The sequence below is a fragment of the Durio zibethinus genome, chromosome 24 (genome assembly GCF_047325235.1).
Source record: "Durio zibethinus cultivar Kanyao isolate XHJ-2024 chromosome 24, ASM4732523v1, whole genome shotgun sequence".
In the NCBI taxonomy this organism is placed as follows: Eukaryota; Viridiplantae; Streptophyta; class Magnoliopsida; order Malvales; family Malvaceae; genus Durio; species Durio zibethinus.
Genome location: NC_143185.1, coordinates 21,310,042 through 21,328,514, shown reverse-complemented (window position 1 = coordinate 21,328,514; position 18,473 = coordinate 21,310,042). Strand labels below are relative to the sequence as shown.

The 18,473-nt window shown below is 36.6% G+C and overlaps 3 protein-coding genes across 4 annotated transcripts; 2 read left to right on the top strand and 1 right to left on the bottom strand.

The window, feature by feature from the left end:
* The first annotated feature begins 592 nt into the window (after positions 1 to 592).
* LOC111317274 (thiosulfate sulfurtransferase 16, chloroplastic-like) lies at positions 593 to 2,537 on the top strand. The gene is made up of 7 exons (XM_022919734.2): positions 593 to 821; positions 912 to 983; positions 1,094 to 1,204; positions 1,353 to 1,426; positions 1,690 to 1,760; positions 1,884 to 1,937; positions 2,244 to 2,537. Exons 1-7 carry the CDS (start codon positions 736 to 738, stop codon positions 2,313 to 2,315), a joined length of 540 nt encoding a protein of 179 aa, XP_022775469.2. The 5' UTR covers positions 593 to 735; the 3' UTR covers positions 2,316 to 2,537.
* A 1,180-nt stretch (positions 2,538 to 3,717) lies between these two features.
* LOC111317271 (serine/threonine-protein kinase STY8-like) lies at positions 3,718 to 10,441 on the bottom strand. Of its 2 annotated transcripts, XM_022919726.2 has the most exons (16): positions 10,002 to 10,441; positions 9,484 to 9,598; positions 9,215 to 9,312; positions 8,956 to 9,075; positions 8,676 to 8,730; positions 8,306 to 8,416; positions 8,168 to 8,218; positions 7,494 to 7,669; positions 7,296 to 7,403; positions 6,134 to 6,207; positions 5,567 to 5,742; positions 5,110 to 5,205; positions 4,665 to 4,745; positions 4,469 to 4,522; positions 4,249 to 4,383; positions 3,718 to 4,179 (listed from the first exon to the last, which is right to left on the bottom strand). In XM_022919726.2, the coding sequence occupies exons 1-16, from the start codon at positions 10,199 to 10,201 to the stop codon at positions 4,102 to 4,104; spliced, it is 1,728 nt and encodes a 575-aa protein (XP_022775461.1). In that variant the 5' UTR covers positions 10,202 to 10,441; the 3' UTR covers positions 3,718 to 4,101. The 2 variants fall into 2 exon arrangements, with proteins under 2 accessions (XP_022775461.1, XP_022775462.1); XM_022919727.2 differs by lacking the exon at positions 4,665 to 4,745.
* A 4,167-nt stretch (positions 10,442 to 14,608) lies between these two features.
* Positions 14,609 to 18,063, top strand: LOC111317270 (ammonium transporter 2 member 3-like). Its single transcript, XM_022919725.2, has 3 exons — positions 14,609 to 16,212; positions 16,643 to 16,928; positions 17,114 to 18,063. Exons 1-3 carry the CDS (start codon positions 15,601 to 15,603, stop codon positions 17,632 to 17,634), a joined length of 1,419 nt encoding a protein of 472 aa, XP_022775460.1. The 5' UTR covers positions 14,609 to 15,600; the 3' UTR covers positions 17,635 to 18,063.
* Positions 18,064 to 18,473: the final 410 nt, after the last annotated feature.

The following is an 18,473-nucleotide window of genomic DNA, read 5'->3' as shown; positions in this document are numbered from 1 at the left end:
AATTAGATTAGGCCTTTCATGAGAATATAATATTGGGCTTGCTGAAATTAAATATTTGAGCCGCCAGAAAAATTAATGTTCCAAAGCCATTGACCGACCCAATACGCCCGTACATATATCCATACGTAAGATGATTCACCTCAGAAATATTCACACGAAACACTCGGTACCGATAATTTAGCTGAAACCTGACAAAATTTACAAAAGGAAAAGGAAAGAAAAATTAATAATAATTTGACTTCGTTTTTTTGGGCAAGTGTGAAGGAGAGGGAGGCTCGGATTAGTTTTGGGAGTGGATTCTGATAGGGCCCTTGCCCTGGGCATGACCCATTGACCTTGGCCAGGATTGCTTTGGTGTGGGCGTATGAGAATCGATTTTGGATTTTGGGGCAATTGGTTGATGTTCCACGTGTACAAGGACGACGCCAGACGTTGAGAAATGTGCAGATATGATCAATCTTACGTCCCCACCTCTGGCAGTTTCAAAAGTTTCAAACTTATCCATGCAATTGTCCGTCTGACATTTCTGATTCCTTTGTATTTATCTCATTCCTTTCAACTGATTAATAACCGCTTCAGCTTTCGTGGTGTTGATGCTCCTCTTTCACGACAAACTCCATTAAATAAAAACCTTTAACCGCCATGACCATCACTACTATACATAATCAATCTCTCTCTTGTACAGGAACATCTTGAGAAAAACTCTTGGAAAAAGTTTCAACAATACCAACAACTATGGAAGCAACATCGCTTTTTTCTTCTTGCTTCACTGCCTCTTCCCCTCCTTCAGCTCTTTGTCCACCTCAAAATCTCGATCACAGGTTACTTCCCAATTCTGTACTTTCTTTTTTTACGTTCTTTTTTCTTCTTAGAAGTTCTTCACTTCTTATACAATTTTTTTTCTTTCTCAGGGGCCTGTTTTCATTAACTGTAAATCGCCGGAGATGTCAAATATCTGTTGTGGGCAAAAAATTGAGCTTCTGGTACGGACACCCAGAGAAACTATTTTATTTAGTATTATGACATTAAGTTCTCATTTCTATGCTTACTATTTTGGCAATTACTTGAATACTTTTTGGTTCTAAATCTGAAGCCAAATGGCAGTTCTGAGAGGAAATGTGCGGGCAACAGGAGTTCCAACTTCTGTTCCAGTAAGAGTAGCACATGAGCTTCATCAAGCTGGGCATCGATATTTGGATGTCAGGTTTTTTTTTTTTTTTCTGGTTTGATTGACAGTAAAAAATCCAATTGTTAGAAAGCAAGGGCTTGAAGAAGCAAAATTTTGAAATGTTAAAGAAAGAGTTCTGTTCTACTTTTCTTTACTTTCTTTATGATTGTTGCAATTTGTGTAGGACACCCGAAGAGTTCATTGCAGGGCATGCACCTGGGGCTATAAACATCCCTTACATGTACAAAGTTGGATCAGGTTACTACCTACTCTTCTTTTTCAGCTAATTTATCTCTCAAGTTACCTTCTTTCTAGCAAAATGGGGACATCGACTGATGTCTACCGTCACAAAATAGTGGCTTTACTTCTAACTTAAGGTTGCTTGCCATTCGATAGGCACTTGCTTGCCTAATGCGGTGGCATGCATGACAGGATGTAGTTGTCTTTTCCTGCAGCTGAATTAGCAATTTCAAATGGCTCTAGCCATTTGTTTATTCTAAAAGTTTTGTTTCTGCCTGCAGGAATGACAAGGAACCCCAATTTTCTGGCGGAAGTATCATCACACTTTGGAAAATATGATGAAATTATTGTTGTGGGTTCCTATTCCTAATATCTGATTTCTAAACGAACCGAAACCTTTTTCTTTCAGAACACCCCCTCCCCGTCCTCTTTTTCTATGGTCCTCTTGCAATGTTAAAATTACCTGGTTATGCAGGGCTGTCAACTTGGGAAAAGGTCTCTAATGGCAGCCACTGATCTTTTAGCTGCTGTAAGTACATCATTTATCATCCTTAATCTATCTAATTTGGCTCTAAATCAGCCATAATTTATGTCTATTGAAATAGAAAATAAACATATTGGTTTGGTTGGATATCAGCATCACTTTTAGGAACTAAATATTGAATCTTTGCACATATAGGCTGATCTTTGAGTTAAGCCTTAATCTTTGAATTATTGAACTTGGTTTCAGACTTGGCTACCCTCAACAAATTAATCTTACTCCTCCTTATTGGCTAATCTACATGTTCAAGATTTATAAAAGCTAATTACAACTTCATCATTAACTCTTTTTCAGGGGTTTACAGCCGTTACGGACATTGCTGGAGGGTATGCGGCCTGGACTCAGAATCGGCTTCCAATAGAATGATGATTCTGCAGGCTAACTGCGGAGAATGAGCTGCTGATACAATAAATAAATTGGAGACAAATTATAAATGTTAAGTGAGGAAAAATGCAAGGATAACCACATAGCAGTAAATATATGGCATTTACCAGATGTATGTGAACCTGGATACCTGGAGGAAGTAATTCCTGATCTTCTGTATGGAAAAAGGAAACAAACAAATAATAGAGGAGTGGAACTTGTAAACTTTGTACATAAAAATCTCGTCTTTTCTATTTGATAGAAAAATCACTGCTAATCCATTACCATAAGGACCGATAATGACTGCCAAGGCAAGCACGTTCACGTCTAATAGATTGTTTTGAACCTTACGATCTCTTCCTATCAATGTCACTGTTGGAGTTATTTGTGGCCCTGTGCCAGGTTTTACTTTCTTTTGTTTAATTAGGAAAACAAACAAATAGCTAGAGAAGATGAGGACATTAAATCAGATTGGAAACTTATAGCTCAAGCAAGAAAGGTTGCAAAGATGGGCACTGCTAGAAACTGGTTAAGCACAGTCCGAAAGAAGTTCACCAAATCATCTCAAAGAGATATAACCATTCTCCACAGCGGGAATCTGGGTGACCAGTCTATGACTAGAGAAGCTGGGGACTTCCACAACAACATCTCAGCTTCATCAATGTCATCATTTCAAAGAACACGATTAACCAGAGAAGACGTTGCGGCAATTAAAATCCAATCAATTTTCAGGGGTCATCTTGTAATTACATCCATCCTAATCCAATTTCGTTTTCAAAGATTTTCTCCTCAGAGCTAAATTAAACTAATACCATATATTTTTCTGGTTTCGATAATTGAAAATGGAAATGATAACAATTTCAATTTAACGGGCAAGACGAGCATATAAAGCATTGAGAAGCCTAGTTAAGCTGCAAGGAGTGGCCCGAGGGGCGTATGTAAGAAAACAAACACAAAAAGCACTGCAATGTTATGCATGCACTTGTCCGGTTACAGGTCAGTGTTCGTGTCCGGTAACTCCTTGGCAGGTTTAGCGACCACCAGTGATTCGCCGTGACCATGAGGCATCATTTTCCACGTAACCATCGAGCATTTGCTATCTTTTTGAAGTCATGACCTTTTAGCAAGCAATAATTCCTGCACTCTTCTCATTTCAAAATTGCAAGAACCATGCCTAGTCTTGATTAAGGAGTTCGAAGAGGGAATGTGATAATGATGAATTAGCACAATATCTCAAAATATTCTACATTTTTACAACTGATTCCTCAGATTGTATCTAATCCTTGTCCTTTACATGTTATTTATTTATTTTGCTTTGCCTTTCCCGCCTAAGATTTCGCTCCTTTGTCGGGGGCAAGATTCTTTATCTAATCACTACAACATAAAATGGTTGACCAAAGCAAACTGCAGACAATAGGAAAAAGCAGAGACGAGCGGGTGAGCGTTTTTTTCACCAATCATCCACTTCTCGCTCTTTATATAACAAGCCCATACGAAGTTCTTACAGCAGTTTTCAGATGACCCGCATGATACAGATTGCGAAAAGAAAATTTGAAAGGGCAAGTATTAGTGTTTTACATAACAGAAGAAAGAAAAATTGGAAACACAAACACACACACAGCAACTGTAACTTAAAAGAGTGCTAAAAAGTGAATCGCTCTCTTCACCCAGACCGCTGTACTGAATAGCTCATCATGCATAATTCTATACAATGCAAAAAGCATATGATAAGATACGCCAAGTAGTCAGACAATAATACATGTAGTTCAGAGCCTCTTTTCTCTTGGGTTCAATGGTTTCCCCTTATCATAGCTGAGAAAAAACCGCCAGATGACTTGCTCTTGCGGCCATTTTCCTCATCTGCAACCTGTTACAAAAGTACCATGCTTAGAATTGTTTAATGGGATGACAAACATCAAGTCCTATGAACACGTACCTCTTTAGCTATTTGTTGAAGGATATCAATGATTTCAGAGAAGTTAGGTCGTTGAGTTGGGTCCTGCTGCCAGCATCTCTCAAGCAGTTCTCCTAGTCTTGGGTGAGTATTCTTTGGGATTGCAGGGCGTAGACTCTGAAAAGATCGTTATAAACAAAATATCCTCATTAGCAATGAAAAATAAATTCATTGTTTCATATTTTTACAGAAATTCAAGTACCTTTTGCACCACACCAACCGCTGCTTGTAATGGAGTTAAGAGAGCATATGGGAGCTGACATTTTGAATGTAAGAATAAATCAGTCATAAAGACATATAATCTCAAACTACCATACTTGTAGATGAGAGAAAGTTTGCCACAGACAAGTATGCACACTCAAAACCAAATTTCATCCTCTTAAAACAGTGAGTCTTACTTCTCCTGTTAGTAGTTCCCAGAGTGCTATTCCAAAGCTAAAAACATCTGCCTTGTGATCATATGGTTTGTGCTCAATCACCTACATTAATTAAATATTGGTAAAAGAAATATTATAACCCTTTATCTACGCATGGTAGGGTCAATTAAAGTATAAGTGTAAGGTACAAGGTGGATCAAATGACAAAACAAAGAGTAATAAAGTGGAATTCCATTATATATCATGGGTTAACATTACAAATGATTCTTTAGCGTTGACATGGAAATTAGAGAGCTTGAGCACCATAATCACATGTTTTGATGATCATGAAGCAACATAAATAAGAAAAGTATAATGTAAGGTTATCTAAGTAGTTAATTACTATCATGTTGATTGGCCAAAAAAAATATTACAATCATGTAAAGAATATACGGGAGAAAATATGATATCCAAGAAAAACGCATACCTCAGGAGCCATCCAGCGGTATGTTCCAGTTTCAGCTGTCATTACTCCTGATTGAGATTGCACCCTAGCAACTCCAAAGTCAGCAACTTTAACAACCTGGCAAGGAAGGACCGACAATTTTAGAACAAATATCAGAAGTAAATCTATTCTGCTATTTACAGCATACTATAATTCGAAAACACAGATGCATTTCCAATTCCAATGTAAAATCAAATCTCTATCTTCTAAGCCCATAACTAAGATGCATAAATAAGCCCAAATAATAAACTCAAAAATGATAAGTCAATAAAGAAGTACATCACAACAAGATCAGGTGTGGTTTTGAGCAATAAAGTGAAAATTTTATAGGATAAAGAAGACAAAAAACTAGCTGAAAAGAGAATTAGTTTTGTAAGTCAAAATTCATATTGGGAAAAAAAATCATCTTACTTTGACTTGATTAACAAAACCATCTTACTTGATTTTCATCCATCAGAAGATTGGCAGTTTTCAGGTCCCTGTGGATGATGTTATTTTGATGCAAATAGTTCATTCCCTTGGAAACGTCAATCGCTACTTTAAGTAGAGATGGCAACTTAAAAACACCCCTTTGCTTATGCAGATAGTCATATATGCTACCTCTGGCCATGAACTCTGATAAAGAACAAATGTCACTGTCAAAAACTATCAGTAAAATGAAATGAAATGAAATGTTTCTGTTTTTTTAATTAAGTTACAGAGTTTATCATCAAAGAATTAAAAGGGATGAAAAGGCATACGCATTCAAAATTTTAAATTTTGGTATAAAGATGGGAATTCACAGACACTAAATTCGTAATGGTAGGTTTTGTGTCATTCTCTCAATTTGCACTCCAAAGCCACAATTGTTCCCTTCTAGCAACATAATTATAGATTTTATCTGGTAAGGATCAAAAACATCAACACTTAACAGCACTATTGTTGAAGAACAAGTTTCAAAAGTTTATGCATTAAAGAAGTTATAGATCATAGTAAATCATAGCTGGAAAAATTCATTAGATTATACCAGTCACGATGCACAGGTTTGGAGCTCTTGTACATGCACCTATCAATTGAACAACATTCTTATGCCGAATTTTCCTGCAAACAGGAAAAAAAAAAAGGTTGATATTCCACTGCATGTGCGTCAGCCTTGAAGAAAAGTACCAATCAATCTCACCCTCCCAGTAACCAACTCTATGATTAGCACATTAATACGTTCAGTAACTTGGGAAATTCTTAAATTCAACTATAATATGTGCTAAACCATGAGATAGCTGGATGAACCCTGCCACAGTTTTCAGGTAATTCACACCCAACATATATATAGACTGACAAATGGCATCATTTTGAGTTCTACAGGAGGCTATTAGGAATATGCTGGAATTCAGACTTCATTAGAACTCCCAATCAAACTAAAAGTAGAGTAAATGGCAATGTGCACGGAAAATAGATATTAAGCAGATTGCAAGCTAAAAATGGCCTATTTCAGAGCTTTGTCTCTCTGAAACATCCCAACCTCCTTTTAGTGTTAAACTGTCCAACTTTTAAGAACAAAACAGCAAAAACAGTTATCCCCTTTGGGTCTTTTTAGTACCGAACACCCAATTTTTCCGGTATTTATTCATTTGAAAATTCAGACTAGCTATAGAGGGGTACAAAGAGAAGGGATGGAGAATATGCGCTTGGAAAGGCATGTGAAGAATGGAGGGAAACATTCAAGAAAGCAAAATTGTGCCCAATAAATTGGATAGTCATGGAAATAAACATGACTTTTGAATGATCTCATCTTACAAGAGGAACTATGAAAGGAAGACTATAACCTCCAGGAAGCCAAACATCGCCTCAAAATCCCTGGATATAACAATGGAAGGTTGATAAATCAATTAACTCTCCTAGAAAAATATCAAGAACTCAAGATAAAGTCTCTTGTAAAGAACTTGAATTTTAAAAATAGCTCCTACGACTCATAGGAGACTTCAAGATGATGATTTCCTTCTTCCCTAATCATAACTTCAGTTCTATTCACGTGTCTATTATAACACTGAACATCAGCGTGTCCAGCAATTAAAATTTGGCCAAGCTTTAAGTAGTCATTTTTATGCTACAAATTAAAAGATCCATCTTCTTATCGGAGATGTGGCAGGTTCCCTTCACAAGAATTAGCATATATTAGTATTCCAACAAACCTCATAATATAAACTTCCTGAGAAAACTCCCTCAACATTTCTCCTGTAACCTGCTCAGGCTTGAGGACTTTAATAGCCACCTCTTGACTACAATATGTGCCTCTGTATCTGAAAATGTTAAATTTGATGATGGGTTAGAATTCGTACTCTACCAAAACAAAAAGTGAAGGAAGCAGACATGAAAATGACAAAACTTACAGATCACCATATGACCCAGATGCAATCTTGTTTTCAATTTTGAGCTGCCTGGTATCAATTTCCCATACATCAGTTCCATCTGTAGGAATTTCAACACAATCGGGCAAGGAAATGATTCCTTCTTTGATATGCTCAGTCATAGCAGATATTGAACTCTTCCTTGAATATGATTGCTCCTGCAGCCATAATAAACATGATTACCACTATGATTTTACAATTAATAAAGTAGGTTGATCTACTGAAAAGCAGTTGGTATGCCTTTGTTAGGAGGATATTGCTAAAAAGCTAAGAACCTTGTAGCTGAAAAGTGAAAACCAAAATTAACCTTTTCACCTTCAGATAAGTTATATTTAGCACTTAACCTCTTCAATTATGAAGAGTACAAGTAAAAGCATCAATTGGATATTCTTTAGTTTCTTGCATCATCAAATATTAAGCATTAATACTTTCAATCAAACTATTGGCTCACAAATACAGAAACAAATATTAAAAAAAAAAAATTCATTTTTCTGCCAACATAAAGGCAGATTACCAGCAATATTCAGCTCATAAGGCTTGATTCAGCAGCAAAAGATATATATAATGTCATTCATTAGCAGCACAATAAAAGTAAAGGAATTCATTAGCAGCACAATAAAAGTAGAGGAATGTAAGTAACATGGAGGAAAAGGTACCTTAGACTTTAAAATTTCATTCTCCAATGCATTTTTGAGCTCCTCGATTTCCTAATAGATTAATGAGTGAATAATTGTTTTCCAGCTTAGCAATAAGAATTTGATCCAATTATTAGTACGAAGAATATAAAAGCATACCTCAAATGGCCAACCGTCAACAACAAAAACATCCAAAGAATACCCATCAACAGTGGAAAAGGCATGAGCTTCTTGAATGTTCAACCCAATCTCCGCAAGTAAAGAAGTCAACTGCAAAAATAATCATCAAAATCTACCATTTATTGCAACAGAAAGTTCAAACAAAACATTCCAGATGGGATATTCCCACAACAAGAACATAGTCAAATGCAAATGCCAAATGAAGTGTTAAAAATTTATCTTTTCTTTTATGTAAAATTCAGCGATTTAAAATACCAAGACAGGATTACAACATTTTTCAGGTTAAGAAACAAAAAGATAGCTATCTGAAATATTCAACAAAACAACTGAAGAGAAAGTATTCAACTACCTGACTAAGGAGTTTAGGCCTGTCAACTGTTGAAAAGGTGATCTCGTGCATAGGCCTACAAGAATCCAAATTGCAAAATAATATTTATGTCAAATTAAGTTGTGCAGCTATTACCAAGAAGCAAATGATTAGACTTTGTTTAAATGAAACAAGAAAGCAAAATAGATATTGGTTAAGCTCATGGCCTCCTGAGCCACATAATAACCAGATAAGAAAGGAGAAAGCCACTTTGCATGATAATACTAAGGAGGGATAGTGATAAACTCATCAAAATCCTTACCGGGAAAGATGTGATGTTGAATTCACAGCACTGTCTCCATCTTCAACATGATATCTACTTGCTTGAAGTGCAAGAGTTTCAAGATTAGGCGATGAACCAAAAGTCGGAGGTGGGTGGATGCTGAAGACAGACAGAAAAGGAACAGCATGAATGCCAAAAAAAAAAGAGAAAAGCACAGTTAAGTTTGGATATAGAAGGAAAAAGGAATAAGAGGCAAAAAAATTCATACATATATAACTTTAACTACAATAAGCCTTACCCTTGTCTATTTGAATGATAAACACTTTGTGCATCTTCTTTCATAGAAGAATCAGAATGAACAGAGTCAATAGAAGGCGCGGTGGAGACAGAATAGACCTACAGAAGATACCAGAATCACACAAAAATAGCAATTTGACATACATCAGTCAATACTAATCATGTCAAAACTAAGCTACATTCAATCTTCAGAATTCATGATGCGAATGAAGTATTCCACAGTCAAAGAGAAGTTGCAAATAGGATTGGCAGACATGCAGAGACATATACCTGCACAATACGAACTTCAAAAACAGGACGATTAGCAGGGTCTTCTGCCAAATGCAGTAATCTTTTATGTGTTAGCACATCTTCTGCCCGCTCCACATTCACATCTAATGCGTATCTATCAGCAGTAACATAAATCTCAAAACATCACATAATTTAGATTAAGCTCAAGTTATAAACTTTTCAAAAAAGAAATGGCACCATTAATTTCAAATTTCATTAACTAGACTAATGTGGAAAGATAAAATGAAAAAGATGAGAAAAGACAAACAGAAAGTTTCAACTTGACACGACTGCTTCGTTGATTTGATTTGAACACTTTTTTCTTGTTTGTTAACGACAAAATGATATTTTTTTAAAGGGGGATGATAACAATGAATCTTACACCAATTGTAAGATTCATGAATCTGATCTGAAACTTATCCGTCCAATCATCAGCAACCAAACAATCATTTTAGAAAGTTTAAAAAGAAAAGGTACAGAATCGAACAAAAGCAGAAATCTAGGGTTAGACTTAATACCGAGCAGGGAGTCGATTGAAATGAAGCCAGAGCTGGTCATCGAAACCGGGAAGATTAGCTTCCTCGTAATTAGAGTCCTGGATACGCTTAAGCACCTCGTTGTAAACGTCCAGCTTTTGCCTATGATGTCGAGGATTTACATGGGCCATCGAGTCCACAGCTCTACTCCCGCAGCTCTCGGTATCCTCTTCAATCGGCATTGGAGTCTTACAACAACCACTGTCACTATCCAAAACTAATTCACAGAGAAATCAAGGGCTCAAAGATTCATTAAAGAAATTAGAAAACAAAATGAAAAAGAAACGGACAAAGTTTATTATTTGCTCGAATTGATAAAATTTGGGGAGGATAAAGAAAAGGAGAGAGATGAGACGAAACAAAAGCTCTAAAAGAGAGAGAGAGAGAGAGAGAGAGAGAGAAAGATACGGTGGTGTTGATGTGTGTCACTACGAGTACTGAATGTATTCTATGTTCAGTCAGGAGGTCTCCACGTCATCACGGGGACCACCAGCTCGCCATATGCCCACATATTATATTGTTATAATAATGAATATATGTTTAATTTTATTTATAAAATTAAAAAACTTATTTGTTAGTATATTAAATTATTTTTAAAAAAAAATTGTAAGGATTGAGAGACAGTGCAATTAATAAAATCAGGCTTACAAAGTGAATAAATCACAAAACACAAACTCCCCGTATGCATGCATTCATATACTATATGATTATTTCTTTCCTATCAAGTAAGTGCTTTTTTTTAACCAATAAATCATTGATTTCTTGAATTAAGGTAATGGATGAGTGATGAAGTATAAAAATGATGAAGAAATAGAAATACACATTCAAGGATAGTTGACCCTTCCCACTTTGTGATATACCATCAGCTGCTCAGTTCTGGTCTGATCTGGTCTGGTCAAGAGCTTCGTCATTTCTGTTTTTGACTTTATTCTTAGGTGGAATCCAGGTGGATAGATAAGAACTGTACAACGACATGAGGTGGCAAATGATGCCCGTTGAAGGCGGTTTAACTATCCTGTTCAACATGGGAACTGGGCCAACTCCCCTAACTGGTGCATAAAAATAATTGTCTTTGACGTCGAGTCAGCCCATCACAAACCCACTTAACTCAAGGAATTCATTTAGTTCACCCATGGATTCAAGTCCCTTAAGTACTGCCGGTTTGGATCAGGGAATTTGTTCACCAATGTCGGAAATTAAATATTAAACTGAAGAGCCATGGCTCATTAGTTGACATGATAACGATCGAGCACACTTTGCTTGTAGCCTTAAGTTTGATTCTATTGCTAATAATCCTTTTTTATATACAATCTCTAAACTTAATATTGGTTCTAAAAAAATTATTACGTTTTGACTTTGAAATAAAATAAAATTTTCGTCTCAAATTTTTTAATAAGAAAATTTCAATTAAAATGAATAAATACAAAGGAAATTTGGGCCATCTAATTCCATCTAACCAATTATTCATAATTTTAAGAGAAAGGCGTAATTAAGTAGTGCAAAGTCAATTATAAAAATGGTGGTTACAATTTCTACAAGATCATATATTATATACATGGATAAAACATAAGAGAAAAAGGCAACGTGCGGACATGTTACTAGTTTAATGTAGTTTCTGCTACACTTCTCTGCAAGTAGGGGGAGCTAAGCCCTATGCTTTAATCGACCAACTGCAATCTCTTCTATCAAAGTTGAGCCAGCTGGCTGTCAAGATAGATGAACAATGATACTGAATTAATGAACCGTGAAGGAAATGAAACGGAGACAGGAGAGGCTCCAGAACCTGCATTACAAAACTCTAAATCTTTTCCTTGTTTATTGCATATAGAACCAGTAGTTCAATGGACACCCGCGAGGTTAATACAGGATGTAGGGTACCCCCCCCCCCCCCCAACCCTCCTCTCTTTTCTTAGGGCATAGGCTATGAAGGGTTGAAATTATGGGTGACATGACTTTCAACGACTTCCTAGTTCCTAAACTAACAACGGTAACCCATTTTAATTAGAACCATCGATCACGAGACATCCAGCTCCACCCCATACCAACCACAGTAAACATTGGAATGATAACAGTACTAAATCTTACTCGATTAAAGAAAAATCATATTTTGCTCAACCATTAATTAATCACGTGTTTTGATACGATGTGACTTAAAAAATGCATACTAGTACTAAAAAACTAATACTCCCGATCGATCGAGTCACAAATCAGCTGCAAAGATCGGGTGGAGCTGCTTCGCACCTGTTTTTTTTCCCCATTTTTTTCTGATATAATTTGATTCTGTTTCTGTTTCTGTTTCATTTTGATCTTAATTTGATAGGCAGTATAAAAATCCTCAATGCATGAAATAAGAGCATAAATATTAGTACTACAAACTTCAAATAAAACCAACAAACCGAAGGCAAACGTTAGAAAATCAGTTCATGGACGAGAACAAACCTTTGTGCTCGATCTTTCGCAGATGAAATTAAGCTTGGAGATATGAAAGAGCACTAAGATATTGGCACGGCTCAATCAGACCAAAACTACAAATGCTTTAATCTTCAGAAAGTGTTTTGTTTCATGTCCGAGTGAACCAAGCCAATATCACAGTTACTATTTCATGTAGTTTTAGAGCGTAAAAGCGAGTCTCTTCTGTGCCTTACGTGCAGTTTGTCCCAGCAAGATCCCTAATGAAACAAAAAGCAATGAAGACTGACGAATCATGAATCGTTAGAGGATCAAACATAGAAGACTGAAGAATATAGAAAGGGCAGATGGGTAGAAGAAGAGCAAACACAAACACACACACACACAGGAGAAGTTTGAAGTGGAAGTTGTCGTGAGGAGAGGTAAGAACGTCTGGGTGGGGATTTAAGAGAGTAAGAGGGTCAGCACGAGCATTTAAAACTGCTACTACCAAAGCAGAAAGTTGGCCAGTGCATTTAAATCCATTATTCTCCCTCCCTCCCTCAGTCCAATCCATGTTTCTCTCTTTCTTAATTGCTCTCTGAATCATGAAGCGAGCCTTAAATTTTATCGACCTTTTTTCACGAGACACCCTCTTCCAAAACTAAGCTTTTATTTGAGTAATTCAATAGCTAAAATAACATTGCATGGACCTGCAAAGGTTTTTAAAAGGATTGACCTGATCTGTCGCTATTCAAATTACCTTGTGCTAAATTTGGAACATATGGTTATGCATCTAATATAGGTAAAGTCAATTTTTCCTTTATTTTTCTCTATATTTGAAAGGTTATAATCTCATCGCACTCATATATACATCTTTAAGATTCCATATATGTATCCTTTTATGAAAAAATCCAATATAGTAATTTGGTAGGAAAATATATATATATATATAGAGAGAGAGAGAGAGAGATGGAATTAAAGCAATTAATTTTATTAATCGTAATATGCTAATTATTAGAACAGTGGAGCCCAAACAATTTTAGCATGAATTAAATTCAGAATAAAGTAGCGGTGAAATATGCCTGTGTGAGATCCTTAATTAATTCTTAACACGAATGGTTAAGCCAAGTAAGAAAATATAATAAGAAGGGGTAGTGAAATTGTCCTTTAAGGAGAGCGCATGTCATGTGGTCGTACGTTGTTAAAGCGAGATGAAGCAAGAATTCAAAGGGTGGCCCAACACGGAGAGGTAGCCCATGCCATGATCGTGATACTGATACTCTCTGCATTAACCAACCAGAAAGACCACCATGATTAATGAGGGAATCTCTGTGGGACCGACAGACCGCAACATTAATAGGCAACGAGTCAGACTAGTTTTAGAAATTGCAAGTGTTGTTCAATCTGTATTTGGTTGGAAGATAATTTAATTGATCACTTACGAATTAATTAGACTTATGATCAGAGAAGAGACTTGTAAATTCTGCTTTTAATTAATTTTCCAACCAAACGTGATTGCTGCTATATTTATATATTAGTTTAATTATAACTACCATCCTAACAAAAAAAAGAAAAATAGAACTGTCAAAGATGAAGAGATGCATGAGAAGTTTTTATTAAAACATTCAACCAGCAAGTTAAGCCAAAACCCAGAACTTTAATTTAATTTTGTTTGTCTGGGGTTACAAATCAAGAACTTTTTCAACAATTTTAATCTCTTACAATTAGAAATATTTAATTAAACAAAATAATAATGAGGATTATTGGTACAAAACAGTAAGAATTTTGTTAACAAATTATGGCCTGATCAGATAAACTAGGCTATAAATTAATGAATGATAAAGATAATTACAGAAATAACAGAAAACCATCTTCCATACGGAGGAAGAAAACAGTATTAAACAAGTGAATTTGATTAGGTCATTTTCTATAATTACAGAAAATAGATGCTCATATATAATATATATATATAGGTTTTGTAGATTAGGTTTCAAAAAAATTAGTAGGATATCAACATTATCATTAAATCAACACGACCTTACTATATTTTTATTAGTTTCATCCCCATGTTATTAATTCCAGTCTGAGGTTGGGTTCCATTCCACAAATAGGAAAAAAAAAAAAAACTGTTTTTTGAGTGAAAAGCCTATAGTTTTACCAAACCCAAAAAACCGCCATTTTCAGCAAAATGGCGGCAAAGTTTTTGGCAAGCAATTAAAGCCCAAAACGTGGCCTACGGATGTGCGTGAACGGTCGCCGTCTGATCAGAGCTATGAGATGGTCCAACAGCGCTCCAGAGGCCTAGTAAATTGCTGCTAGCAAGACAAAATTGTCAAGGAAAAGGAAAAATCCATGGATTTTTGTCATGTATGGAAACCGAAACACTAAAACATGCAGACACGAGACAGGGAGTAGGTGGCATAAAAAACAATACATCCATCAAACAAATAAATGGCATCTATGTTTGTTAAGGCCTAGAGAGGGAATTAAAGACGAGAAGATATAGGCGATCTAGTCTTAATAAAATCTTTTAATTAGTTGTGATTAAGAGAATAATTTAATCCCATTTCCCCTGGGATTGTTTTGTTATGAAACTTGAAGCTTTTGATGTTGGATGCTTCTTGGCGGATGTGTTATAGCTTTTAAATAAAAACTCTTGAAGAAACGTGAGAAACTGGTGTATTATGTGTCCGAGCGACCGTTTATAAGGCATCCGAAATTCAAATTTGCTTGTGCAAACCTGGCTATTATTGTGTCACAAGCCAAAGAAAAGAAAAGAATTCGTTTTGTCCGATGTTGAAGATACTACACCAGTGCGCGGTTGCTTTCAATATGCTAGCTGCACTAATTGGTTTCATCAAACAATGTCTTCTTCTAGTTGTTTCAGCGACCTTTGATCAGTATCCTATCATCAGCAGGCACGTAATCAAAAACCCACCTTCGATTAGTTAACTCTCATTAATTATTTCTCGAATGAATATTCATAGCCTGCTACTAAAGACAATGAAGAATGTTAGTGTATCATCTGCGCATAACGGGGATTATTCCTATGTCCACCTAAAACAAAACTCCAAAAACGGTTGCCCTTTATACTTGAAACACCCATCATGGTAGTCCAAAATTTCCAAAAAAAATAAAAAAGAAAAGAAAATTCTATCTTTCTTCCTCTCTATACCACTACTCTTTCTTTATGAGCCTGCAGGTCTATAATCGGACACATTCCCTCCTGGTAGCTCTTGCTCCAGATGCCGCATCACCTGGATGGCTCAGCAAAGGAGACAATTCATGGCAACTAACAGCAACGACCTTTGTTGGCCTGCAAAGCGTTCCAGGGCTAGTTATCCTCTATGGGAGTATGGTCAAGAAGAAATGGGCTGTCAACTCAGCTTTCATGGCTCTCTACTCCTTTGCCGTGGTTTTACTTTGCTGGGTTTTGTGGGCCCATCAAATGTCTTTTGGAACCTATTTTGGCCCACTGGTGGGAAAGCCCGTTAACTCACTGCAAAACGTGTTTCTTCTAAGACAAATGGAAACTACTACTCATTTGCCAAACGCTGACTATGTGTTTTACCAATTTGCTTTTGCTGCCATTACTGTGATTTTGCTCGCTGGATCATTGCTTGGGAGGATGAACTTCTATGCTTGGATGATGTTTGTTCCTTTGTGGTTGACGTTATCTTATAGCGTTGGGGCATTCACTATATGGGGAACAGGATTTCTTCATCACAAAATTATTGATTATGCGGGTGGTTATGTCATCCATCTTTCATCTGGGGTGGCTGGTTTTACTGCTGCATATTGGGTAATTGATATGCTCATCTAATTCTGTCACGACTGTTAAACTAAGTTCTGGAAACCAAGCCAGTTGTAGCTTATTAGTTAAGTCCCAAAAGGTTGAGAAAACTTTAAGGAAGTCGTTAATTAATTAATATGGAACATATGTATCACAGTTTATCCCAATTCAGGCTTCAACGCATTTACTTTTTTAAAGCAAGAGAAACGATGATGGAGAGAAGCCGACCTAATTGAACCCCAAATGTAAAAGATTAAAACTGTTTTCTGATTATTATACCATGCAGAAAGATCTAAACAACTAAATTAATTAGGTTTTGTTCATTTGGATGATGAAAATTTCGAATCTTTTCTACATACAAAATACCATCGCAAACATTTTCATTGATGTTTGTTAACTATGCATTGTGCTTACTTGTGATTGTGGCGGATGATTGCAGGTAGGACCTAGACATTCGCATGATAGGCAACACTTTCCACCCAACAACATAATTCAAATTTTGGGAGGTGCAGGATTTCTGTGGATCGGATGGACTGGTTTCAATGGAGGATCTCCATTAAACGCAGGCCTGATCACATCTCTAGCCATAATAAACACCCATATCTGCACTGCCACTAGCCTCTTGGTCTGGCTTGCTTTAGACATGGTTGTATACAAGAAAAGCTCAGTTATCGGTGCAGTCCAGGGGATGATCACAGGTCTTGTTTGCATCACTCCTGGTGCAGGTTAGCCTTTATTCAGCTCAAATTAGTCATTGTCCAGGCATGTTTAACTTTCTTTCTAGAGGTTTTATAATCATTTGCTGAGGAAAATTTCCCTCCATGTATAAAATAGCGGAGCCAAAAAGGAGAAAATTGAACATCATGTTTCTAGCATTAAGTGCATTGACATATGATACATGCATTGGCAGGTCTTGTGGATCCATGGGCGGCAGTCCTAATGGGGATGATGTCCGGATCAATTCCATGGTACACAATGATGGTTTTGCACAGAAAATACGCGTTCTTCCAAAGCGTGGACGATACATTAGGTGTCTTCCATACACATGCGGTGGCGGGGCTTTTAGGGGGCCTCCTCTCTGGTCTCTTTGCCAGACCGAAGCTTCTCAAGATGATGTATCGTTTAGACTGTTATGGTCCAGGCTTACTCCACAGTAAGGGAGAGCTCCACCGTGGACTCAGACAAATGGGGTATCAGATTCTAGGAGCAATTTTTATCACTGCATGGAATGTTGCTGTTACTAGCATCATTTGCCTATTTATAGGCCGCATTGTTAGTTTAAGGATGGATGAAGAGGACCTTGAGGTAGGGGATGACGCAGTGCATGGAGAGGAAGCTTATGCGCTGTGGGGAGATGGTGAAAGGATGCCAAAACCTCGCCGTCTGCGTATACCTCCTATCCGTCTTCGTCTGGTTTCAACTCCTATATGAACTATAATAAGTTTGAGAAGGCTGCAATACTCTCGACTGCAGCTTTTGTTTGATGCTGCTCAATAGCCATTTACGATCTATAAATGTTCATATCGCGCACTTGGGAAAGAGAAAATACTCTGCCTGATTGTTGTGATTTGTGCATATAACCAAACATCAATGTTACTGCAAGCTTATATCAATCTACTTGGAATCTGTAATTTCAAAGCATTGGAAACAACAACCAACAAATTTCTTTTGGAGGAAATACAATTGTCGAGTGCAATATATTCATATCATTGTTTTGTCCCCCCCTTGTTTCCTCGTTGCTGTATGCCAAGACAGGTTATTTTATTAATCATTTTGGCTACTCCTTTTTTTTTATATATATCTTAATTTATTCACAATAACTTGTGATGTGAAAATGTCAACGACAGCAGGCTTGTTCATGAGGGAAAAAATACAAAAGAAAAAGGATGATTGACAACAGAGCTATCAGCTAGTAAAAGGACACATTTGCATCGCATCACTAACAATAAACTTTTCTGAAAGCTAGGTAGCCAAGTAGAAAACCACATAGTAAAATTTTAATTTGGCATAGGAATATCAGTCAAAGAGATATATATTTACACTCGATGACAAACATACTACGGTGTCAGCAGGTCATTTTAATACCTTGTCCAGTACTGATGTCAACAATGTGCTTCAATAAAGCATAAACAAGGTAGAAATCCCTCGAAGCAACAAGATTGTGAGCAGATAGCCATTTTCTCTATAAAGGATTTCACCAGCAAAACAACAAAACATTGTCTTTTTGGTCATTGCTTTAGCGGCTTTGCAATCATACCTTCTAAAATAAT